Source organism: Malaclemys terrapin, chromosome 4 (assembly GCF_027887155.1).
Source record: "Malaclemys terrapin pileata isolate rMalTer1 chromosome 4, rMalTer1.hap1, whole genome shotgun sequence".
Lineage (NCBI taxonomy): Eukaryota > Metazoa > Chordata > Testudines > Emydidae > Malaclemys > Malaclemys terrapin.
The window spans coordinates 145,230,826-145,258,345 of NC_071508.1; the positions used below are offsets into that span (position 1 = coordinate 145,230,826).

Consider the following 27,520-nt stretch of genomic DNA (forward strand, 5'->3'; position numbering starts at 1 on the left):
AAAAATCCCAACCTTTCTCTAACCTGTAACCAATAACACCTTGGATCATAAGAACCGCCACATTGAGTCATACCAGTGGTCCATCTAGGCCAGTATCCTGTTTGATAGTGGCCAGTGCCACATACTTCAGGGAGAATGAACAGAACCAGGCAATTTTAAGTGATCCATCCCCTGTTGTTCAGTCTCAGCTTTTGACAGTTGGAGGTTTAGGGAAACCCAGAGCATGGGATTGTGTCCGACTGTCTTGGCTAATTGAGACTACTGGTTCTGAGCATTAGCAGGAAAAGGTCATTAGAGATTTTGGGAAGAACTGTTTTGGTGGAGTGTAACAGGCTGATACCCGATTGAAGAGGTTCTAGGATGGTACCGGAAGAGAGGAATTCCAGACAGTTATTGCAGACAATGCATTCAGTGAGCTTGGAGATGAAAGGGAGATGAGGCAATAGTTGGAAAGAGAAGGAGATAACAGTGAGTTTTTAAGATGGGAGAGAATAAAGTATGCTAATATGGTGAAGGGAAAGAACCAGTGGAGAGTAAGAGGCTAAGGAGATGGATAAGGGAGGAGATGAGAGTTGACACCAGGGAGATCAGGATGTGGTGACTGGAGCAAGTGGGAGGGTTAGAGGAGGAAAGCAAATGAGAAACTTCTGTGTCCTTGACAGAAGAGGGAGGAAAGAATCTAGAGGGAGAAGGAAAAGCAAACAGAGGAGAGCGGGAAGTTCACAACTTTTATTTTCTTGTTCATTAATGTTTCAGGAAGGGTTTTCGTCTCCATATGGAGGATCTCAATTTTTTTTAATGGAGTTAAAGTCATTCACATTTCAGAAACCTTCTCACTTAGACTATTAATCTGTTGTCCATTGCTACTCTGCCCTGTCGTGTAGTTTGCTCAAAGTCCCATTTTAGGTCCCCAGTTAGGAAGGTGCTTATGCTTATAGTTAAGCATATGCTTGTGCTTAAGTCCCATTGAAGTCAATGCTTAAAGTTAAGGACAGGCTTATGTACCTTTCATGAATCGTGATGTTAGGCATTTGACAAATAGTCATCCTTCTCTGGTTCAGTTAGCCTCTGCCTATTGTTTGAAAGAATGCAGGTCTCTTCCCTGGGTTTGAAGAGGCTCGACGGGGGAAGGGGTTCTAAGACATGTTTATTCTATCCATAGCATGCTGGTGATGGAAGTAACTTATGTAGTTGTCTCTCTTCTAAGTACTAAATTCCCTACTATTATTCAGAACGTGTGTGTGTGTGTGTGTAAGGCATGTTTTTATGCTCTTCCAAGTCTGGATTCAATGTCACCATCGCTCTTTTCAGAGCATGGTGTATGCGCCAATGAGTTCTTTGATGACAGTCCTATCCACAGATAGGGCGTACCCGCTCACTAGCAGTGCTCTGAATCCAAGCAGCAGATTCTTTCCTCCTCTAATGCTGGTCATCACAAAGCTTGATTCAGTTCACCTTGCAATGCCTCAATCCATCTACAGGCTGACTCTGCCAATGTGATTGTAGAGCCATTGGCCATTATCTTTGAAAACTCATGGCGATCGGGGGAGGTCCCAGATGACTGGAAAAAGGCTAATGTAGTGCCCATCTTTAAAAAAGGAAAGGAGGAGGATCCGGGGAACTAGAGGCCAGTCAGCCTCACCTCAGTACCTGGCAAAATCATGGAGCAGGTCCTCAAGGAATCAATTCTGAAGCACTTAGAGGAGAGGAAAGTGATCAGGAACAGTCAGCATGGATTCACCAAGGGCAAGTCATGCCTGACTAACCTAATTGCCTTCTATGAGGAGATAACTGGGTCTGTGGATGAGGGGAAAGCAGTGGATGTGTTATTCCTTGACTTTAGCAAAGCTTTTGATACGGTCTCCCACAGTATTCTTGCCGGCAAGTTAAAGAAGTATGGGCTGGATGAATGGACTATACCAGGGGTCGTCAACGTTCGGCATGCGGCTCGCCAGGGTAAGCACCCTAGCGGGCCGGGCCAGTTTATTTACCTGCTGACGCGGCAGGTTCGGCCGATCGCAGCCCCCACTTGCCACGGTTCACCGTTCCGGTCCAATGGGGGTGGCGGGAAGCTGCAGCCAGCACATCTCTCGGCCCGCGCTCCTTCCCGCTGCCCCCATTGGCCTGGGACGGCGAACCGCGGCCAGTGGGGGCCGCGATCGGCCGAACCTGCCGCATCAGCAGGTAAATAAACTGGCCCGGCCCGCTAGGGTGCCTACCTTGGCGAGTCGCGTGCCGAACGTTGCCGACCCTTGGACTATATGGTGCATAGAAAGCTGGCTAGATCGTCGGGCTCAATGGGGAGTGATCAATGGCTCCCTGTCTAGTTGGCAGCTGGTATCAAGCGGAGTGCCCCAAGGGTTGGTCCTGGGGCCAGTTTTGTTCAATATCTTCATTAATGATCTGGAGGATGGCGTGGACTGCACTCTCAGCAAGTTTGCAGATGACACTAAACTGGGAGGAGTGGTAGATATGCTGGAGGGTAGGGATAGGATACAGAGGGATCTAGAGAAATTAGAGGGCCAAAAGAAACCTGATGAGGTTCAACAAGGACAAGTGCAGAGTCCTGCACTTAGGACGGAAGAATCCTATGCACTGCTACAGACTGGGGACCGAATGGCTAGCAGCAGTGCTGCAGAAAAGGACCTAAGGGTTACAGTGGACAAGAAGCTAGATATGAGTCGACAATATGCCCTTGTTGCCAAGAAGGCTAACGGCATTTTGGGCTGTATAAGTAGGGGCATTGCCAGCAGATCGAGGAACGCGATCGTTCCCCTCTATTCAACATTGATGAGGCCTCATCTGGAGTACTGTGTCCAGTTTTGGGCCCCACACTACAAGAAAGATGTGGAAAAATTGGAAAAAGTCCAGTGGAGGGCAACAAAAATGATTAGGGGGCTGGAGCACATGACTTATGAGGAGAGGCTGAAGGAACTGGGATTGTTTAGTGTGCAGAAGAGAAGAATGAGGGGGGATTTGATAGCTGCTTTCAACTACCTAAAAGGGGGTTCCAAAGAGGATGGAGCTAGACTGTTCTCGGTGGTACCAGATGACAGAACAAGGAGTAATGGTCTCAGGTTGCAGTGGGGGAGGTTTAGGTTGGATATTAGGAAAAACTTTTTCACTAGGAGGGTGGTGAAACACTGGAATGGGTTACCTAGGGAGGTGGTGGAATCTCCTTCCTTAAAGGTTTTTAAGGTCAGGCTTGACAAAGTCCTGGCTGGGATGATTTAGTTGGGAATTGGTCCTGCTTTGAGCAGGTGGTTGAACTAGATGACCTCCTGAGGTCCCTTCCAAACCTGATATTCTGTGAACCAGAGCGGCATTCTGCACTCCTTTCCCAATCATCCACAGAGATTCCAAAGGATACTAAATCATTTTTATAAGCGTCCCGAAATCAGTGCAGTAGTCTGCCTCTCTTTCTAGACCCTTCACATGCTTCAGAGTACAGCACACTCTTCAGGATCCTGTAATCCAGCATTAATTTGACATGTCCGAGCCACCTGGAAAAGTAAGTCTTTTCTTACTAATCAACCTTCCCATGAATGACACATCAGCACATTTTAACACTTCCACATTTGTCACCCTGTCTTGCCATCTTATTAGAAGAATTTTACACAAGCATCTGATTTGAAAGCTATTTAGTCTTTTGGTATGTTTGGTATGCAAGTCCATGTTTCTGAGTCATATAGAAGAGTGGATAAAACACGTCTCTTAAATATGGATTTTCACTTTAGTTGACAATTTGTTGTTCTTCCATGCTGTCCTGCTAGTGAGCGCGGCATCAAGATCAACATTGCTGGTAACAGTAGAGCCAAGATAGCAAAATCGGTCAATAACGTCCAGACAAATACCATCTAAGGTGATATCTGGAATTGGTTCTCAAGAGCCTTGGTGCATGGTAACAGTCTTCTTCAAGCTTATTCCTAGCCCAGAGATCTTTCATGAATCCGAGAACTTGGTATTAAGATGTTGTAAGGCATCAACACTGTGAGCCTAAAGGGCTGCATCATCTTCAAACAACAGGTCCCTTATGATGATCTCCTTCACCTTCATCTTGGCTCTGAACCTTGCAATTTTAAACAAACCTCCATCATGTCTAGTGCTAAGATAGACACCTTCGCGAGCAACATGGAACGCATGTTCAAGCAGGAATGAGAAGTAAATATTAAACAATATAGGAGCCAGTACACAACCCTGCTTCACTTCGTTGTTGATGTTAAATTAGTCTGACTCTTGGTTTTCATAAATTACAGTTGCCTTCGTGCCATCGTCTAAAGATTTCACAAGGTTTAGCAATATAGGTGGACAACCAAGCTTCTTCAGAACAATGTAAAGCCCTGACCAACTAATCTTGTCAAAGGCTTTTGTTAAATCTATAAAAGCTATGTACAGTGGAATATGCTTTTCTCTGCACTTTTCCTGAAGTTGTCTTGCAGAGGAGACCCTGGCTATTGTGGACCTTCCTAAGCGGAAGCCACACTGGCTCTCAGGATAGATTCTCTCCGCTAAAGTTTGAAGTCTAGGTATAAGAATACAGCTTAAGATGTTTCCCCACAATGTTAAGAAGAGAGATACCTCTGTGGTTATTACAGTCACTTCTGCCTCCTTTGTTTTTATAGAGTTGGATGAAATGACCATCCTTAATCTTGCGGAACAGTTTCTTCATCGTGCAATCTTTGCAGCAAGTCTTTGTTTGCACATTTGTAGATTTTAGCAGGCGAACAGTCAGATCCTGAGGCTTTGTTGTTGGGAATCTTTTTGATGCTTTGTTCAAGTTCCTCTAGAGTAGGTTTGGCATCCAGCGGAGTTATAACTTCAAACCCAGGCAATTTGTCTAACTCACAGTCTGCTACAGACTCCCTTGAGTATATCATTCCATAGTGCTCAATGTACCTCACCAGTTGCTTCCTTTTATCAGTTATGATATTGCCTTCCAGATCTTTCAGTGGAGCTGTCTTGTTCTTTATCAGCTCAATGGCCTTTCTAATGCCCTCATACAACCATCTACTATCACCTGCATCAGCCACCTTTGGACACTGTCACAGAAACCCAGCCAAAATTCTTGAGCACACCTCCTGCAAGCTATTTGAATAGCCTTACAAGCTTCTCTTAGGTTGCTGAGTGAATCAGTAGTAGTAGACTTGTAGGTGATCAGGGTTTTCCTCTCAGTGAGTGGCAGCGGTATCTCAGAATGGTCTACGAACCAGTCAACATTTTTCTTAGTACTCTTTCCAAAACTCTTGATTGCTGCATTGTATGCACTTGCCTCCAGGACTTCCTGTGCATCTAAAGGAGTTTAATTCATTCCGGCTGTCTTTGCTGCTACTTCATTAAAAAGCCGTTTCTTGACCAGATCATTGATTTGGCTCAAATGAATACAAGGTTGTATGGCAGTTTTATTACGGTCAATCTTCTTGGCTTGAAATTTCACTTTGCAGCAAACGAGAGTGGTCTGTGTCACAGTCTGCACTTCGGAAGGATCATGTATGCAAGATCTTTCAAATATGTATGTTTTGTCAATACCAAGTTCAGCTGATACCAGTGCTTGAACCTTGGGTTTCTCCACGATGCTCTTCTTCTAATGTTACCAGCAAAGGAGGTGTTAGTCACTGATAAGCCTTGATTGGCACAGAGCTAAAGAACTCTTTTTGACCATAGTCATTCATACATCCGATGCCATGCCTACTGTTGTTCAGAATGTGCATGCATGTGTTTGTGTAAGGAATGTTTTTATGCTCTTCAGAGTCTGGATTGTAGTTCTGTTTAACAGATATTTTAGAGCCCTGTAAGTAGAGACTGTGACGGATTGGATCACAGAAACCCCCTTGGGAGCTGCCAACTGATGTGCCGAGACTACCTCTGCTCCTGTTTTCCCTGCCAGCTCAGGACTCCAGCACCCCGTCTTGCTGAGCCAGACACTCCCATCTGCTCCAACAAAGACCCAGGGTCTGAATTACTTGCCCCAAAGCTGCAGGTTTACCTGAAAACAGCTCACAGAAGTGTGCTTGTCTTTAACACTCAGATGCCCAACTCTCAATGGGGTCTAAACCCAAATAAATCCGTTTTACTCCGTATAAAGCTTATGCAGGGTAAACTCGTAAGTTGTTCGCCCTCTATAACACTGATAGAGAGAGATGCACAGTTGTTTGCTCCCCCAGGTATTAATACATACTCTGAGTTAATAAGTAAAATGTGATTTTATTAAATACAGAAAGTAGGATTTAAGTGGTTCCAAGTAGTAACAGACAGAACAAAATAAGTTACCAAGCAAAATAAAATAAAATGTGCAAATCTATGTCTAATCAAACTAAATACAGATAATCTCACCCTTAGAGATGCTTCAGTAAGATTTTCCTCAGACTGGACACCTTCCAGGCTTGGGCACAATTCTTTCCCCTGGTACAGCTCTTGTTCCAGCTTAGGTGGTAGCTAGGGGATTCTTCATGATGGCTCTTCCCTTTTGTTCTGTTCCACGCCTTTATTTATCTTTTGCATAAGGTGGGAATCCTTTGTCTCTCTCTGGGTTTCCACCCCCCTCACTGGAAAAGCACCAGGTTAAAGATGGATTCCAGTTCATGTGACCTGATCACATGTCACTGTAAGACCCCAAGCCTTCATTCCTGCCAGCCTGACTCACAGGAAGACTTGCTTGCAAACAAAGCCCCAGTCAATTTTCCTGGTTGATGGGAGCCATTAAGATTCCAAACTACCATTAATGGCCCACACTTTACATAATTGCAATAGGCCCTCAGAGTTGTATTTCATATTTCTAGTTTCAGATAAGAGTGGTACATTTATACAAATAGGATGATCACACTCAGTAGATTATAAGCTTTGTAATGATACCTTACAAGAGACCTTTTGCATGAAGCATATCTCAGTTACATGATATTCACTTATTATTAAAGTTTTATAAGACCATATAGACTGCACAATGTCACAGAGACTTCTTACTGGATAGGATAGCAAAATTACCCCTACATGATCTCAGTTAAATTTTACCAACCTTCATTGGGTTGGGCACTAAAATCTGAAGTGTCATAAGGTTCTTGTTTAATTATATAATGATTTCCGGTACAGTGCTATTTTCTGAAAAATACCAGGCTCAGACAGAAGAACATTCACAAACCTTTACTGAAATTTATCTCCTAATATTGTTTAACAAGACTCAAATGGATCTGCTGATAAGAAAAATATTTATTCCCCTACCTCTCTTGCCTGCCACGTACTCAAAATTTGTATGTTTTTGGAAACCAAAGTTTTGAGTGTGGAATTGCTGTCCATAGATGCTGGAAAGTCTCCTGTCAATTTGCTGTGTTTAGTTTAAAAACAAGAGCCACTCTGCCAGGCAAAGTATAGATTACAGATACAAAGTCCAAGGGAGCTGGTTTCCTTTACCTTCATATTAGACCTATGTAAAATGAATTTCAAGCTTTTTATATATATGACTAAATTATGGTAATCTGAAGTCTGACGCAGACTCATTACTTTATATTTAAAAATACAGCCCCATCAATTAAATTTCCTAAAAACTGGAACTGTAGCCCTGTTTTATATTTGAATGCAGTAGTCCATATGTATTTAGATGTGTCTTTACCTGATTAAGAAACTGACATGAATGTTAATAGAAGATCTGTGGAAACAGTTGATCAGACTCAGAATCTTTTATTTTACTAATGGCTTGAAAAAAGAATGATTAACAAAAGGATCCACCTCAAACAATTGCTGGTCTGCTGAATGATTCCTGATTGTATGAAATTAAGTGAGTTTTTTCTTCCAGTCAGTGGGATCAGAATCTTTCTTTTGTGGTGATATATAGTGGTAACCCGAGTGTGGGTTTGGAGGCATCTTCCCTTTTCTTTCATGTGCATTGTGTGTGATAATTGAACTAGAGCTGAAGATTGAAAGTCTTATGGTTTTGGAACCTGCTGGTCAATGTTATAAACTGATTAAATGTGCTTCATAGAAACGTGTTTACAAGTTGTTGCAGAATACCCAAAGTGGCTTGTTTACATAAGGCAGCTTCGCATTTTCTTTTCACAGAGGGAGTGGAATCCTTGTTCCTTTTCCCCATTTAGTCCACTTGGGTGACAGTAGATGTGAGTTGAATGGGTAACTTGCTTGTATGTGTAACTTTGTGGGATCAGGGCCTAAATCTGGAAAGAGAAGAGAATCTCTTTGTTTAGCAGCAGGGTGGATTTGATTTAAATCACTAGTCAGTAAGACTCGATTTAATCATGGATTTCTAAATAAAAGTGCCTTCTTGCTGGTTGTTATAACCTTAATACATATTCTTCACAACTCGGATGTAGGTTTCATTTTTAGAAGGGACACACTATACATTTTTTAAATGATTTATTTTGAAAACTTTTCAGATTAGTTTTACAGCTATATCAGAAAACGAATGATTGTTTGGTTATTTCATTTACCAAAGGTAATTGAAGCAGATAGTTCACCTCCCAGTGACTTCATAAATATCTCCAATTCAACAGGTTAATCATTAATATTTGGAGGATTTTCTTGCCATGCTTTTTCAGGAGGAGAACATCACCAGACAGACATTTAAATTGTTTGTTTTATTTAACTAAAACAACAACGTTATGTATTCTGGATTTTTTTGTTCAACAGCGAACATATAATATTTTAACAAAACAAGCATATGAATTTTTGAATTTAGTTAAAACATTCAAGTTTTTTAAAATCAGGTTTGTTTTTGTTAAAATTGTTTTTAACTAAAATAGTTAAATGAAATATTTAAAAAAACCACAAAAATTAAATTGACTGTGTCAGCCAGGTCAACATGAGAAACTTTAAAATATTGGCTTCTACAGCTAGCTCAGCCGTATTCACCTTCATTTTCCTGTTTGTTCATAATCTGGAAAAGAAAAACAAGCTTTCCTGCTTTTTCAGGTCCCAAACGATTTCTCAATTTGGAATGAATTAGTCCAAAGGAAGAAAATATTCTTTCTACATGGGCAAAAGAAGCTACTGCTGTTAAGTGAGATTATCACTTCAATAGTCTCTGAATCCATGTGCTTAAGAAACTTCCACCAGTTCACTGGTGTGATTTTCTTTAAAACATCATTAGCAAACATATATTTCTTATTCCCGGACTGGGTCTCTTTTACGGCCTGCTGCCATTATAGGCTATCCCTTCTAGTGAGAGAATGGTATGATAGATCTCAAATCAGTGAAGGCTACACTCAAAGACCTCAAGACTTCTGGAATATGCTGCTCAAACAGTTTCACTTTTGTTTCTACTGCCTGTCCCTCCCTTCTCACATTTATCTTCAGACTTCTTCTCCTTGTCCAGATCTACTCCGCCCCCCACCATCTTCTATTCATTGAACTTTTTGAAACTTTACACTTTTAGAGAGAGGTAAGGGATTGACTCTGTGTACACAAATTTGCAGAGGGACAATAGGGTTGAGATCTGTTATTTCTCACCCCTATATATTATTTATTTATTTTATTTATTTATTTAAAAACATTTTTGCTGTTAACAAGCATGTTATCTCTGGAGACACAAATCCACAGTTTGAGAACTGCAAAACTAAGCGTCTCTGATGGTATCTTCTAGACTGAGCACTGAGTCCCATTGGGTAGATAGAAAGATTAACCTAAATAATCTATACAGAAGCCCCTGGAACCCCATAAAATTCGGTCCCTAATCCATGAATTATTAGAACTCATTTACAAAACTTTTCTTAAACATTACATGAATATATTCTCATACTATGGAATTAGAATTTATGATCCCTATTCCATGATGAGAGATCTTTGAGCTATAAGGCATCTTCATTAAAACTATCCTTAGATAGGTTTTTCCTCAAAAAGCATTTTATCAAAAAAATCTGATTTAAATTTAAAAAAATCTGTTTTATCTTTAAAAAAATATATTGATTTTTATCCACCCTGTTTAGCAGATTGCATTTAATGTTTTTAGCCACCAAGAATACCCCCGCCTCTCTAATTTTTGCAAATCCCTCAATAAATAGTTTGGAAATATTTGATTGGGAGTAGAGCAGGGGAAGATTCCTCACCACTTTATAAATGAAAGTACTCCCCTGAGTTGGGACACTGGATGAAATTCTGGCCATATTAAGTCAATGAGAGACCTAAAGTCTCCTTCTTTAGGTTATGTTGTTTCTCACAAAAGAACACAGCAATTTGCACACCTTTCCATTAAAACATAGAAAGGTCAACGTAACTGGGATTAAATGAATGGAAGCATTCATTTTCATAGTAGTAACCTACTGCATTCTGAAATCATTTTTTGATGAATTGGTAGAAATCTGTACAGTACCAAGTTGTAAAAGGAATCCAGGATGTGGCCCGGATGATATCAAGTACTGATATCAAGTGGTTGGCTTTTGTTGCACAGACCTTTCCTTTCAAACATTATGTAGAAAAAAAATTGTCATGGGTAAAACATAACTCTTCAATTATCTCTATCTGTCTTGGATGGTTTACTCTTGTTTTTTTTGGTAATTGGCTGTACTCATAATAAAACTTCCTGTCCTCTGAGTTCTCTCTAAGAAAGTGCACTCTTGGCTAGGTTTGTGGGAGAAGTAGAACAAATAGAATGGCAAGCTCCCTGTCTTTAAAAACTAACACTCTAAACGTGTGCATTGACAAGAATAGGACCAGCAGTTGGCCACCGTTATCAAGTAGTGTGGATCCCAGAAACCCCTTTGGGACTGCCATCTAATGTGCCTAGACTACCTCAGCCTGTTTTCCCTGCCAGCTTGGGACTTCAGTTCCTTTGCCTGGTTTGAGCCAGACATGCTTACCTGCTGCAAACACAGATCCAAGTCTGAACCACGTCCCCCACAAGCTGCAGGCTTAACTGAAAACCGCTTAAGTGCTCCTGTCTCCAGCACTCAGATACTCAACTCCCAATGTGGTCTAAACCCCAAATAAATCCGTTTTACCCTGTATAAAGCTTATACAGGGTAAACTCATAAATTGTTTGCCCTCTATAACACTGATAGAGAGAGATGCACAGCTGTTTGCCCCCCAGGTATTAATACATACTCTGGGTTAATTAATAAATAAAAAGTGGTTTTATTAAATGCAAAAAGTAGGATTTAAGTGGTTTCAAGTAAAAACAGAACAAAGTGAATTACCAAGCAAAATAAAATAACACCCAAGTCTAAGCCTAATACAGTAAGAAAACTGAATACAGATAAAATCTCTCCCTCAGAGATGTTTCAATAAGTTTCTTTTACAGACTGGATGCCTTCCTAATCTGGGCACAATCCTTTCCCCTGGTACAGTCCTTGTTCCAGCTCAGGTGGTAGCTAGGGAATTTTTCATGAATGCAGCTCCCTTTGTTCTTTTCCACCCCCTTATATATCTTTTGCACAAGGCGGGAATCCTTTGTCCCTCTCTGGGTTCCCACCCCTCCTCCTAAATGGAAAAGCACCAGGTTAAAGATGGATTCCAGTTCAGGTGACATGATCACATGTCACTGTAAGACTTCATTACCCATTTGCCAGCACACATGTATACAGGAAGACTTACAGGTAAACAGAGCCATCTGCAGTCAATTATCCTGGTTAATGGGAGTCATCAAGATTCCAAACCACCATTAATAGCCCACTTTTTGCATAATTACAGTAGGACCTCAGAGTTATATTTCATATTTCTGGTTTCAGATACAGGTGATACATTTATACAAATAGGATGACCCCACACAGTAGATTATAAGCTTTGTAATGATACCTTACAAGAGACCTTTTGCACGAAGCATATTCCAGTTACATTAAATTCACTTATTAGCATATTTTCATAAAATCATATCGAGTGCAACGTCACAGTAGCTTTTATTGATATGCTTTAGACCGTTTTCTTCATTGCTTTTTGTTCAAGCTTAATTTTTTAATTTGTCTCTGTACATTTTAGTGTAGCAATTTATAGTTCTGATTCAAGTGGAATGAGCGAGGAATCATTTAAACCTCGCTTTCTGTGTCAATGTGTATCTGTCAAGATTTAAAAATTGTATAGTATTTTAATCACACTGCAGATCACAAGGTTCCAGTAGCAGTGTGAAGGAGAGAAGTGAAGAGGAATTGCAGTTTGGGCAGAACTTGTCGCCCAGTTTTAACTGGATGCAGTATTCAATTCCTGTCCTAAATTGTAGTGTAGAGTTGCTATACGATGAAATGGCTGTTGCAGTCTCCTGAGCTTCCAGTGGCTGTAATATTACACACACACACCACACCACACCACAATGTGAGTAAGTCCTTTTGAAAGGAAAAGGTGTTTTTAAATACATACAAATTCTATTTTAAAAACTACCTTTTCCTTTCCTTTCAAAAGGACTTCTGAGCCATTCAGATTGGTATCCACAGGCCTTTATCCCTTCATTCATAATAACTGTTGCTTGTTCATCATTCTACCACTAATTTGATGTTTCATGGCTTTATTTTGCTTTTTATTGTTTTAAATTCCATGGTGGCAGGTTTATTCAGTCCTAATTGCTAGGAATGCCTGCCTAAATAGTCAGCCACATCTCTTTGGTTTGGGTTTATGGCTGTATCATTTAAAAATTGATTTTCGCGTAATGATTTTAAAACTGTATATCAAAACAGAGGTCTTACTGTTACATTACAATGAACATACTCCCTGCAGTGAGAGCGTTCTTACAACTCCTTCCAGAAAAAATGTTTGTCTATGAAAGAATGAAATTGAGTAATTTTTTTGTGCAGTTTAATTTCTTGTGCTTAAACTTTTTTTTTATAAGACTAGTAAAATTTATGTGAATAATTAGAACAGAATACTTTCTGGTTTGTCACCTTTTTCTTCCACTTGTCATCTCTGGCATTGAAATTTGTTTTTAAAGATCTTGTATATACACACCATGCAAATGAATAACCAGCCAAACATATTGATATCTTCACACCTAAGTCATTGCAAACTATAGATTATATGTGTAAAAGTTGGGGAAGTCAAGAAGTCAAGGGAAATACCTCCGCGTGAATCAAAATTTTGGGGACAAAAAATAAAGCAAAGCAACAAAATTAGTCAGACTTCACCAATGGCAAGCAAAGGAGTAAAATATTAAATGTGAAAGAAAAAGCATTAATACAATGTTAAGACTGAGACATTAACACATCGAAGTCGGGAAGTTCCAGAAATGAAGATTTGACACACAATTTTATAGTGTAAGTTAGATACTAAATACCGTTAAGGGTTTAATTTTCCAAGGAAATCAAGGCTAAAATGTACGTACGGTACATGCAACATATCCAGATAACATAGTAGAAATTGTAGGTTGGAATTTTCAAAAGTGTCTAAGTCACTGAGGAACACAATTGGGCTTTGCTTCTAAGTTACTTAAGTGCATATAAAAATCATGTTCTTAATTTTTAGAATTTTCTAGCTTTTCAGTGCTTGATTTCTCAACCTTAAATTCAAAAACTGACATTAAAACAATCCCCTCCCCCCCATCCTTTTTTAAAAAGGTATGAGGGAAGAGAAGGAACAAATATCACAGCACACCTTTAATTTAGGGAGTCTGGGGAGGAGCATCAAATACATTATATAGAGTGCACTGGTTAGGCTGCTGAAAGAAGCTTTTTTTCTTGAAGCAGTAATGTTCCATAGTGAGGACTATGAAGTATACTTTGTTTGAAGGGTGGTTTTTAGGTGTCTGCTGGTTTAGAGTTATGCTTTGGCAAAAATTTCAGTTGAAACATCAGGGGAAAGTGTGTCTTCAAAATGGCGCTATTAATTTTGCTTAAACATTCACAAAAAGTAAAAAACTTAAGATGAAGAATTCACTTGAAACAATTATGAGGCTGAAATGGAAGTTTTGGGATTTCACCATACATTGGTGAAAACTGTAATTTTTTTATTTTTTGGGGGGGCCTATCCTAATTTTTAAGTGCAATTTACAAACCAATTTCTAGACATTGCATAGATTTTTTGAGGCAAGACAGGTACATTTTGATCATCTAATCTGATCTACTTCATAACACAAACCACAATTAAAGGAGAATTAGATGTACCCCAGCTACCAAAGCATCCCTGGAATTTGAATCCAGGAACTCTGGCATTCAGAGCCGGGGCATAGCTCTAAGACATGGAGTCACAGCCCCCTCTCTCTTCCCTCCCCCCCCCCCCCCCCCCCCTCCCGCCGACCATTAGAGCTTACCAAAAAAAAAAAGTCCTGTAATAATTTCCCAACCTTACCTCCTTTGGTCCTCTTAATTGACCCAGTGTAATTGCTTAATCCTGATGTATAGTTGCTCCACTTGCTACTGAAATGCAGTCTTTGTGAGCAGAACATGACAACTGATTAGCAGTATCCAGGATTTATTACACTCTAGTTTAAAGACAGGAAATGAAGACTATGGTGTATAACTGAAAGTGCAGGGAAATTTTAGGTCGGTAGAACATCATAATGCATACTAGAATCTGCCCAGGACTAAAGTCCATGTCTAAACATTTCTAATACACCCATTACTGTGGTATCAGTGAAGAAAATTAAACACAAATGTTAATGAAAAACTATTCATATCCACTTTACCAAACATTCCTACTTTTGTGAGAAGTCCCGTGGAATATTCAGTGATCAAAAATGGTTACAAGGTTGGTTGTTTCTCATCTGAAAGTTAGTGTTCCCTAATACAGTGGTAGGATAATATTACAGACACGGAAGGAAAACTGCCACTTACTGACTGTTTTCCTGTACTATCTCGATTTTTCCTTCCAGGTCTCTCACTGAAGTACTGACCAAACCTATCTTATTTTACCTTGTGAAATCTGACAAGATTACAGCTCAGGGTAGAATGGGTATAGCTGTATTGCACAGCAGTTTAGAGGAAGAAAGGAAGAATACTGCTTCCATTTGAAACTTAATTGGGACTTTAGGGAGGCAGAATCTAATTACTCTGATCATGGTCAACAATCCTATCCTACCAAAAAAGCATCTTTGGAATGTTACACTCACATGAACTCATGCCCGTTCCATACATGGAACCTGAAATACGGTTGGTTTCCTTCAAAATTAAGCCACCTTAACAACTTTTTAAATTCAAATTTTGGCTTTTCAAAACTAGTCTCACCTTCTTGACTAAGATTGTCTGTGAGGGGGAGACTGTCTCTGTCAATAGCCTGGGTACTGCTGTTGAATGTTACAGCCTGCAGCAGCAAAGCACCACCATGAGAACTTCTGTCAGGAAGGGTTTGAAAATGTTAAAATTAAACTTTTTATTTTAAAATTTAGGTTTTGAAGATTTGTGGGCAGGAAAGTTACAATTGAAAAGTTTTGGGGTCCTTAAAAATTGAAAGCCGTGTTTTCATCATTTAATCTGTAATGTAAAATTTGGAATCACTTGTTCTGATGACAGCTTTAAAGTACATACAGTTTTAAGAAGCTATGGAAGGAGTGTAATCTGATCAGATACTTAGTGAAGAACTGAAGAATTTCTTGTAAAGATTTATGTGTGGAATAGTTGCATCTTGGCTTCCATCAAAATGTATTCCATCATGAACACCCACACATTATGTGAATCAGTTTTACCACACACATTCCTTTGGTGCAAAGAGCAGCCTTACTGTGTGTGTACAAATTAATTCCATCATGAAACATATATGTGACAGGTGTAAAATATAGGGGAATACAGCACAGCTTAAAATGAATAAGTGGTTCATGAGGCACCACTAGCTGAAATTCACATTTTGCTCCCCACCCTAGTCTTGTATTATGTAGGTGGTGGTTGGTGACTCCTTAGTTAAAGTTTGCATTTAAACAGGACCAAAAATGCCTTTATTTCACACTTTTAATGACTGAATTTAGAGTCCAGACATGGCACAATAACTTTTCATAGGACAACTGAATTTTGCATGTCAAATGAAATATTTACTATCTTTTGCAGAGCAGATGTTTAAAAGGACACCCTTTCAGAAATTTTGCTATTTTCCTCACATTTTTTTGTATTCCTGTAGTTAACCAGATTCCTCACAAATCCCAAATCTCTCTCTCTCTCACTCACTCACAAAATATCTTGGACATAGACAACTTTTGATCCTTACACAGAATAACTGTTCTGAGCTGTGCAACCATAAGTTTGATGAAACTTTTTTGAGTTGTCTGCTGCTTTTGATTTCTGAATGACATTGCCAGCCTTGCCTGCCTTGACTCACAAGCTGTGCTCTATACATAACTGGTGACAGAGAGAGGCAGAATGGGCAGCAGAGAGAGTTGGGCTCTGGTGAGAAGGGGAGCAGTGTTTGGGAGCATCAGAAGTTGGGGAGTCTTTGGGGAGCCCTGGAAGGGGTTTAGCTGGTATGTGCTGGGACTGGGGGGAAATATCTAGCATCTAGAGGGACCTGGGGGTGAGAGGCCTGCATTGTTTGGAGCCTGAGTTTTGGAAAGGAGTTTTGTCTGTGGGGAGGAATTGGGACTTAAAGGGTTGTTGCTGCCTTATAGGGCTGCCTGCAGTTCTCCTAGCCACTAGTGGACTCTGTGATGCATACTCTGTAGGCATCTTAGGAGGTTTCTCTTGTTGCTTCTTCAGCAGCTGGCAGCACCAAGTGAAGGAAGCTAACTGTAGCCCTAGGTTCCTCCCAGGCCATCTGCAACAAGCTCCCATCACTAATCCTCCAGCTGCTGTAAGCCTTCTACTCTACCCACCCCCCAGCTGTGCCAAGCTATCCCACACACTCCTAACACTGCAGACCACCCTAGTACCCTGACTGCCTCAACAGCCCAGGATCACCACCCATCCACCCCCAGCTATACCTAGCTGCTCCAGAACCAGTTGACGCTCTGCTCCCAAAGTGGCTGTAGCTGCATTTCTCCTTTCCCCTCCCGTTACGTCCCAGCTCCCTGCTACAGGGAGACAAGAAGGTAGTTGCCATTCAGGATGCTCTGGAAGCAGCTTCTCCCTCTGGTGAACCTCCTGTGAAAACGTTTTTCGAATAGCTTTTCCAATGTAGTGCAAACAGGTATGCACTCTATAGCGATGGTATTCGAATGCTTGAGAGATCTAGCCCTCTTGGTTCTCCCATGAACTTGTAAGGATTATACCTCAATGCAGTGTGTGTATTGTTAGATGGAAAGCTCAGAAAAACTAAGCGGTATCTTGTAAACAAAAAGGAGAAAATACTGGTAAAAACAAAGAATAAAATATAGAACATCTGCCTTACTCTCATGTGGGCAAGTTCTGAAGAGAACCTTACTACAGTTGGTTAGAACTCCTAATGACAAATGGGAAAACTTAGTGGTGATAACTCTTACAGTCCTTGTCTGTGCCTCCATTTGTTTCTTTTCATTTCCCCCCAGCTGTTGACAAACTGTCCAGAGGAGAGCTGCTTTCTCCATTCTCCCCAAAAAATCTCTTTCCAGGGGGGCCTTGCTCTTTTCAATAATCAAGCCATGTTCTTTGTTAGTCTCTTTCTGAAGAACTCCTTGTCGTTGTCTAGAGTTCTTAGCTCCCAGACATACAGAACATGTCTAAATTTGTTTAGCTGTATATACACATGCTATGCATGCCCCAGTTGTTTTCTTGGCTCCCCTCTTTGGAGCCTACCTTTGTAAGAAATCAGTGGCTCACCTGGTTCCTCTGAGAGACTTCTGGTGAGGCGTAGTCTGCTTGAACCCCAAGACTACAGGATAACTGACTTCCACCAAGGACTTCTGGCTTAGCAGTACATTAGATGAAAGGCGCCAAAAGAGGAGGCACAGAGCCAGGAATATAGGCTTTTGTGGAACTACATCAGTTGAGCCATGAGGAAAGAGAATATGCTCTTTTCAGCTTTTGTTCCTGCTTTTCCATTCCCAGCAAGCGTGTGTGTGCACGTTCTGAACAGAGTGGGGTGTTGGAGCTTGATGTTGATGGGTGTAAGGTAGGAGGAGGAAGAGTTCTGAGCCTGGACATGGAGGAGGTGTAGGTGTCCGAAAGAGAGAGAGTGTAGGAGTGATGAAAGGGTAAGAGAGATTTGAGGTGAATGATTTGGGACTAGGAGCGAACAGCACAATGGTCACAAAGGAATAAAAACTGTTCTCCCACTGTGCCCTTTATGTAAAAGTGTCCCAGCTCTTCATTTTGAGAGGGGGAGAGGGTGCACTTTTTGCTTCCCACTTCTCCCCCAACTCCTTTGTCCTCCACTGAAACGCTTCATGGTGACACCCCTGACTACAGTGTGCCCGTTTTTCACTTTGAATATAATATTAGCTTGCAAATGGGAAGGGGTTGCAGATTGCTACCTGCAGATCCTCCACTTACATTGGGCAACAGCCACTAATGACTATAAGGATATACTTGGGTGCAAACTTGCAGCACAGGCCTCTGATTTTTTGTGTGCAAATTGGGAAGATGAATGCCCAGCTATTCATTTTGTAAATACAAATAGTTTCATGCAGATTTAGAGTTTGGAGTGAGACTAAAAAGTTGGCCCTTAGTGAGAATGCAGTTTTATGTTTTAATAGAATCTCTGGCTTCCATACTGAAGAAATCCCTAAAAATCAGCTTCTTGCCACCATGTAAATTGGACCATTTTAAAAATACTGAATTGGGCCCCAAAGGAAAAGTTATTTTTTAGTAATAAGTCAACAGCAATTACCATATTAAGGGTTCCAACCGTGAAGTTAGATTGTCATCAAAACATAACAAAATTTGAGTTCTTTTACTTTAGTGCCAATTTCTGGTATGTTGAATGCTAAATCCCTCCTGTTTGCTTTTTAGAAACGGATAAAATCCCTGTAATGCGTGGGCAGTGGTTTATTGATGGTACATGGCAGCCATTAGAAGAAGAAGAAAGTAATCTAATAGAACAAGAACATCTCAGCTGTTTCAAAGGCCAACAAATGCAAGAGAACTTTGATATGGAAGTATCAAAACCTGTAGATGGGAAAGAGGGTAAGATATTGCCTGGACTGTTGTTCATACCATTGTTATTTATTTGTATTACTGTGGTTGTGAAACAGATTTCTATTAATATGAATGTTTAGTGTATTCTGTAATCTTGCATGGCGACTAGCAATTATTTGCTCTGGTTGCTTTTCCCATTTTTCAACGTAGCTTGATGGTTCTAGGATTTACTACTGAATCACAAAAATGGTACCATTCACGGCATTCTATGTAAAACTAAACTCATGGGTGAATTTCTTGTCATATCCCCATTTTGCCTCATTTCATGTTGTGGCTTTTTATTGTATCTGAAAGTCTCACTTGAAACTAAACTTTTCTGTCCATGGGCCAAGAAAAGTGCTGATGACCTCAGTCTAAACTGGCTCTAAAAGTCCAGCCAATTACCTTAATTCTACCCTGAAGGGAGCATCATTTTCACAGATCAGATATTTCATTTTTCATTCTGGCTCAATACAGGACTTTATCAGCGTTGTTTGCAATTTTATTAAATTCTGTGTGTTGCTTTTGTGATGGAAATCCCTGTATTTTAATGACCAGGCTGAAAACACTGAGCTGATGTTTCTCAAGGTTAAGAGTCAAAGTGATTTCACATTTTTAAGATCACCCCGCTGAAATTACTGTTGTTGAACTAATTACAACAGGCAGTAGAATCAGTTGCTCTGGGTAAGTACAGCACAACAAAAATTCAGTATTCTTAACTTTCTAGTTTTTGTCCTTGCTTGCCACTGTTTGTCAAGGTCCCATTAAACCAAGGACTGCAATTACAGGGGCTTCAAAATATAAATTAATTAAATAGCGCTTTAGATTTTATTTTTTTTATTAAGACAACTTTACGGTTAAACTTTTTTTTTAAATATACATTTAAAAATACTTTGGACAGAAATTACAGAAAGTGGCCCTGTGCTTGGAAGTGTTCCCCTGAGTAGTTAATTGGGAAAGTGGTGTATTATGTGTATAAATTCATTAAATGTTTTGTATACGTCTGCAACAATTGATATAATAGTGTGCTACAATAAGCAGTCTTATCTTCTCAAGGCTCATATGTAGCTCTCATTAATACTAACTGATGGTAGACGAGACCTCTAATTATCACTTATAGCTGTACTGTTTATTGAGAGCACTGTAGAAATTTGCTGATGCTAACAAATCAGCAACAGAAGTCCTAAATTCTCAGCAAAGATTTAACAGCAGAATAGTGAGACTTAATTACTTTCGCAAAATATACTATGGAATATTAATCTATATTTAAAAACTAACCTATAGTATAAAAAAAGCACATTGTTGTATACCAGACATCAGTAATCCAGATTATACTATTGGAGCTGGCCCCAGCCATATGCAGAAGGTGGCTGTAGGCTGAAGAATTTCAGGGCAGAAATCCCCCTCCCTCCTTGTAGACAGGAAGTAGTTTAGTTCCTTTTAACTGCTTTCATTTTAGGGGCAACTTTTTCTCCCTAATTTGGCTTGAAAACCCTGGGACAGCCTGTGGTATCCTTTACTCTAGTGATTTGAGGCACATCCTCTCTACCATTTCATCTTCTCTTCTGTTGCCTTCGCCCAGCTGATCCTCTGCAGAAAATAAACCAATAGCTTATCGGCTGTTTCTCACTCCATTTTTCTGCAATCCCACAGTGCAGCACTTGGAGTAGAATCACACTGCTTAAGTATATGCCAAGTGATGCTGCTCTCTCTTTAGACATGAATAATCCCAGTAGATGTGAACCCCCCAAAAAGTGCCAAGGAGAGCAAATGTATTCGTATTTGCTGTGTTGCAGAAAGTCATCACAGTGCGTTCCATATGCACCAGTTGTGAAGGGCATAATACCTAGAGCCATAGCCCAAGTGTTACTCTCATAGCAGTGTCTTTCTTAGTTCTGTGTTTTCCCTTCAGGGGAATGTCCCACTCTGTAGGAGGAGGAAGCCTGAGTCAAGTTATCCCTTTCCTTAATTCTGATCCTAGATTCCAATCCCTCATCAAGGAAAATAACCATGAATTATGCAGGACCTTTAAGACATATCAATGGTAGGTCTTGGGCAAGTAAGAATTGCTTTGCTAGATTAGGGTATAGTCCGTTAGTCAGGTGTCCTGTCTCTTGCAGTGGCGAGTATTGGATGCTTTAGGGAGGTGCAGGAAACCCCCTAATGGAATAACCTGCCCATGGTGGGATTTCCTTCTTTAAGCCTCATAAAATTAGAATCACAGAAATGTAAGACTGGAAGGGACCTCAATAGGTCATCTAGTCCAGCCCCCTGTATTGAGGCAGGACAAAGTATTATGTAGACCATCCCTGATAGGTGTTTGTCTTATCTGCTCTTAAAAACCTCCAATGACAGATACTCCACAATCTTGCTAGGTATTTGTTCCAGTGCTTAAATACCCTTGCAGTTAGGAAGAGTTTCCTAATGTCTAACCTAAATCTTGCTTGCTGCAATTTAAGCTTGTTAGTTCTTGTCCTGTTCTTAGTGGATAAGGAGAACAATTTATCACCCTCCCCTTGATAACAATCTTTTACATACTTTAAGACGGTTATCATGTACCCCTTCGATCTTATCTTCTTCAGATTAAACAAGTCCGTTTTTTTCAACCTTTCTTCGTAGGTCAGGAAGTCACTCTGAGGCAGTTTAGCATAGGTCTTATTCATTTAAATGAATTTTGAAATTTACTTTTTTTTAAATTGAGTGAGTTTCATGTTGGAAACCTTCACTTACTACGTATTTGTTTTTGTTATGCGCTTGCATGTTTAAAATGCGGCTGTACTCCAATAACTGACTCCGTAAAAACTGCATTGTGGGCTACCTTGTTTGTTTGCCTCAGTAAATCCAGATCAGATTGATCAGATCAGAAACATTTTTTTAGGGCTGTCGATTAATCGCAGTTAACTCATGCGATTAACTCAAAAAAATTAATCACTATTAGAAAAATTTACTGTGATTAATTGAAGTTTTAATCACACTGTTAAGCAATAGAATACCAAGTGAAATTTATTACATATTTTTGGATGTTTTTCTACATTTTCAAATGTTGATTTCAATTATAACACAATACAAAGTGTACAATGCTCACTTTATATTATTATTTTTATTACTAATATTTGCACTTTAAAAATGATAAAAGAAATAGTATTTTTCAATTCACCTCATACAAGTACAGTAACTCATCGCTTAACATTGTAGTTATTCCTGAAAAATGCAACTTTAAGCAAAACGATGTTAAGAGAATCCAATTTCCCCATAAGAATTAATGTAAATGGGGCGGGGTGGTTAGGTTCCAGGGAAATTTTTTTCAGCAGATAAGACTGTTTATTTATTTATTTATTTATTTATTTATTTATTTATTTATTTATTTATATATATATATATATATATATATATATATATATATAAAAAATTATACACACACACACACACACACACACACACACACAGAGTAAGTTTTAACAATTTAATGCCGTACACACTGCTAAATGATGAACTAGCACTCAGCTGAGCCCTCAAGCATTAACATGTTGTTAATGTAGCCTCACACTCTACAAGGCAGCACAAATGGAGAGAGGGAATACAGCATGGCTGACAGACACACACACCCTATGTGTGTGTGAGAGAGTGCATTGCTCCTTTACGTACGCTGACCCTACTCTAAGTACATTGCCTTTTTAAGTAGATCAGCAAGTTGAGACAGCAGCTGACAGCAAGCTCCCTCCATCCTGAGCCCTGTCGTGTGTCGTTCCCATCCCCCCCCCCCCCCCGCTCTATGGAGATGGGGTAAGCAGGGGGGAGGGGGACACCCTGACATTAGTCCTCCTCTTTCCCCACCCCAACTCCACACAACAAGCAGGAGGCTCCCAAGAGGGCAGGAGGAGCACATGGCAGTGGGGGGAGGGACAGCTGAACTGCTGGCAATTGATAGCCTGCTGGCCGGCTGCCACACGGGTTGCTGATGGGGGGGCTACCAGTCCATCCTGGTTCCAAGCCCCCACCAGCGAGCTCCAACGGGCTGCTCTTTCTGCAAGCAGTGGACAAAGCAGGCAGCTGCCAAATAACGTTATAAGGGAGCATTGGGCAACTTGAAATGAGCATGTTCCCTAATTGGTTAGCAACGTAACAACAAAACAACATTAACCAGGATGACTTTAAGTGAGGAGTTACTGTACTACAGTGCAATCTCTTTATCGTGAAAGTGCAACTTACAAATGTAAATTTTTTTGATACATAACTGCACTCAAGCAAAACAATGTAAAACTTTAGAGCCTACAAGTCCACTCAGTCCTACTTCTTCTTCAGCCAATCGCGAAGACAAACACGTTTGTTTACATTTACGGGACATAATGCTGCCTGCTTATTATTTACGTCACCTGAAAGTGAGAACAGGCGTTCACATGGCACTTTTGTAGCCGGCATTGCAAGTATTTACGTGCCAGATATGCTAAACATTTGTATGCCCCTTCATGCTTTGGTCACCATTCCAGAGGACATACTTCCATTCTGATGACACTCGTTAAAAAAATAATGCGTTAATTAAATTTGTGACTGAATTCTTTGGGGGAGAATCATATGTCCCCTGCTCTGTTTTACCTGCATTCTGCCATATATTTCATGTAATAGCAGGCTCGGATGATGACCCAGCACATGTTGTTTCTTTTAAGAACACTTTCATTGCAGATTTGACAAAACGCAAAGAAAGTGCCAATTTGAGATTTCTAAAGATAGCTACAGCATCGACCCAAGGTTTAAGAATCTGAAGTGCCTTCCAAAATCTGAGAGGGACTTGGTGTGGAGCATAATGTCAGAAGTCTTAAAAGAGCAACAGTCCAATGCGGAAACTACAGAACCCAAACCACCAAAAAAAAAAAAAAAAATCAACCTTCTCCTGGTGGCATCTGACTCAGATGCTGAAAATGAGCATGCATCGGTCTGCACGCTTTGGATCGTTATCGAGCAGAACCCTTAATCAGCATGGACATGTCCTCTGGAATGGTGGTTGAAGCATGAAGGAACATGTGAATCTTTAGGGCATTTGGCACGTAAATATCTTGTGATGCCGGCTACAACAGTGCCATGAGAACACCTTTTTCTCACTTTCAGGTGACACTGTAAACAAGAAGCAGGCAGCATTATCTCCTGCAAATGTAAACAAACTTGGCTGAACAAGGAGTTGGATTGAGTGGAGTTGCAGGCTCTAAAGTTTTACATCGCTTTATTTTTGAATGCAGTTTTTTTTAACATAATTCTATATTTGTAAATTCAACTTTAATGATAAAGAGATTGCACTACAGTACTTGCCATGGGGGAATTGAAAAATACTATTTCTTTTGTTTTTTATAGTGCAAATATTTGTAATAAAAATAATATGAAATGAGTACCGTACATACACTTTGTATTCTGTGTTGTAATTGAAATCAATATCTTTGAAAATGTAGAAAACATCCAAAAATATCTAAATAAATGGTATTCTATTAACAGCGCAATTAATCACGATTAACTTTTTTAATTGCGCAATTAATCAAAATTAATTTTTTAATTGCTTGACATCCCTAATTTTTTTTTTTTTTTTTTTTTAAGGAGGATTTTTTGATTAATTGCCAACCTGACAAATTCAACCTGGGAAAGTAAAACCAGGTATTTCCTGACTAGTGTATAATCATCAGGCAGTGACAGACTGCAGACCAAATTCTCTCTTCAGTTACCCAAGTGCAGCCCTTTTGAGCTTGATTCTCTGCTCTCATACATCAGCTTTACACTTCTGTAACTTTCTTCACATGGTGGATCTCCTCCCAGTTTATACTGATCTACGTGAAAGGAGGAATGAGGCCCATTGTTTTTAGTGGGGTTGTGAAGTTTTACCTGTCCCTTCAATTGGAACGTAGTGATTTTGTTGATTTCAGGAACCAGAATAGAGAATCCATTTCATTCTCTCAGAATTTAATCACATATTCTTAGCCATATTGGCTTTCTGGAGCTAAAAGGTTTCTTTAATAAAAGGGAAAGCTTCCTTAAGGCTTGTCCCCACTAACTGGGGTGTAAATTCTAGTGCACACCAGCATCTAGCTCATTAGCTGACCCATGTGGACCCTGCTGGCACTCACTAAAAGTTCTTTAGTGCAAGTTAATGTAGTCCTGTTTCAAGCAGTACTAAGTTAACCTGTGGTAGGGAACTTTTAGGCTACGTCTACACTACCCGCCTGAATCGGCGGGTAGAAATCGATCTCTCGGGGATCGAATTATCACGTCTCGTCGGGACGCGACATTCGATCCCCGAATCGACGCTTGTACTCCACCAGGGGAGGTAGGAGTAAGCGCCGTCGACGGGGGAGCCGCGGAGGTAGATTTGCCGCCATCCTCACAGCGGGGTAAGTCGGCTCCAATACGTCGAATTCAGCTATGCTTTTTGCGTAGCTGAATTTGCGTATCTTAAATTGACATTTCCCACCCTCCCCACCCCGTAGTGAGGACATAGCCTTAGTGTGTGCTAGCAGGGTCCTCACCTACTAATTAGTGCACAACATGCTAGTGTGGACTGAGATACTATGTAGGCTGGCCTTAGTCACTAAAGAAAGAAGATATGATTGAATGAATACATACAGAACAGTTGTACTGAGTAAGAAGATGCCATTTTTACAGAGTCAATTTTGGGGGAGAGCCTCACTTTCAGACTAGCTGCTGGAAGCCCCAAATAAATACAATAGCAGTTAATCAAAACTGACCTTTAAGGTACCTATTGTTTTCCTGTTTCACAGGTGTGTGAGAGCAGTTTCTTCCAGATCACCTAACTTTCCGCCTGGTGGGATACCGTAACTTTCATTCCTCTCAGGGTGTCCCTTCCATAACTGAACAGCACTGGTGCCCCCCTATGAGGGTAAGGTAAGGCCATCAAATGTTGCAAAGTAGTCCCAGGGTTTTCTTTTCAATAGTCTTGTTTTATATCCTAGAAGGAATGAAACAAGACTAATGAAAACCTTACAGAAATGATGGACTTGCCTTACCACCATGAGAAAACTCCAGTGTTGTTCAGGAATGGAAGGGATATCTCAAGCAGAGTAGTGTATGCTGGGCTGTCTGACTGTGAGAGGCAGCTGTTTACAGACTATGAAACAGGAAAACAGTAGGATATTTTAGCCTAACTAACTTCCCATGACCATATCCTCATACTACTGAGGGAGGCATCCAGCAGCTGTCCTTAAAGCTACTAACTTTTTTATTGTTTACAGATTACTTTTAAGATTCCTGCATACTACCCATTGCACGAATATACTACATTTTGTTTTTGTACGTGCTAATGCAAAGGCACTGAGTGAGTTGATAATCACATTGCAGCATGGTTTGTCTTTTACTGATGGTGTTAGATGTGCCATACCCAGGATGATATAAATGTTTGTTTTATGAGAACTGAAGAAATAACATTTGGCTAAGATGAATTGACATTTTTGCTACAAAATCCACTTAAAAAAAAATTATATGCTTGCAGTATTTTTGATTTTCCAAATCTGACAATTCATTTCAGTGATAATGATACTAATGAAAAGAGAAATGATGCCCCTTTTTAAAATTTTACTTTGAAGCTCAGTGTTTTTACTTTTAGTTGTCTACCACCTCCCTCCCTTCTCCCTCCCTTCTCTGTTCAAATGGAGAGGATATAAGGAGAGTACAGATGCTGCATGTCTTAAACGAAAGCGTTCCCAAGGTACAGTAATTGTAGATTTCTTTCTTGTAGTTTCCTCCTGGCTTAGGAAGCTTTAAATTGTAGCTTGTATATTTCAGTGAAATGTGTTAGATCTCTGTGCTTCCAGTTCTTGCATCATCTTCCCTCGAAGGGGAAGAAAAAGCATTTTGAATCTTAGAGGAAAAGTAGAAGCATTGTGACTCTTAGAGAAAAGTAGAAACTAATAATATATATATGTGCTAACACTTTGTTACAGTGTTTATGACAATAATGAAAAATTTAAGCATTATTTATTTTTGCAGCACTGTTGGTATGTATGGAGCTTTTCAGTCAATGACACAGGGTCCCTGCACCAAAGAGCTTACAATCACAAGTAGATGTGACCTAGAGATAAATTATGTCAGAAGAAATAGGAGCTAAAGGAAAGAAACACTAGATAGAATTAAAAGGTTGCTTTTTTGTGTGATCACTTTTTTTGTGTAACATTCATCATGTTTTTCTCCTTTTTTAAAATTTTTTTGACATTTTAAAAATGTAGATTTCTGTGTGTTTTTTCACTTAGTTGCACTGTATGTATGTTTTCCTTTTCTTTATTAAATTAATATTTTGTAATGGGAGTCAGCGCTGATCTGAAGTGAGGCTACAGGCAATTGAAAGAGAAAGGGGAGGCTGTTGCACATGGGATCATGACATTATTCCTCAGAAAAAGAAACTTGGAATTTAAGTAATTGAACTCACATGATGTAAATCAGTGCACTTCATAAACAGGATGGATCCTTAAGAACCGTTAGCGATTGGGGTAGGTTTTCAAAAGTCCCACTCAGCATTGGCTTACTTCTGCTCCTTTTGAAGCCAATGGTAAAATCCTGTTGACTTCAGGGGGAGCAGAGTTAGCCCTATACTGAGTGAGTTTGAAAATCCCACCCTAGACCTACAGTTTAAATTTAGATGGTAGCTGTGACATTATTGTGACTTG

At 40.0% G+C, this 27,520-nt stretch overlaps 1 protein-coding gene across 2 annotated transcripts in view; it reads left to right on the forward strand.

The window, feature by feature from the left end:
- The window catches only part of DDHD1 (DDHD domain containing 1), a 118,179-nt gene that overhangs the window by 6,584 nt on the left and 84,075 nt on the right, over positions 1 to 27,520 (forward strand). The window contains exons 2-3 of one of the 2 annotated variants that reach the window (XM_054026674.1): positions 18,702 to 18,875; positions 26,464 to 26,565. In XM_054026674.1, the coding sequence (XP_053882649.1) occupies positions 18,702 to 18,875; positions 26,464 to 26,565 (276 nt within the window). The remainder of the gene's footprint in view (positions 1 to 18,701; positions 18,876 to 26,463; positions 26,566 to 27,520) is intronic. The other variant, XM_054026675.1, reaches the window with a different exon arrangement.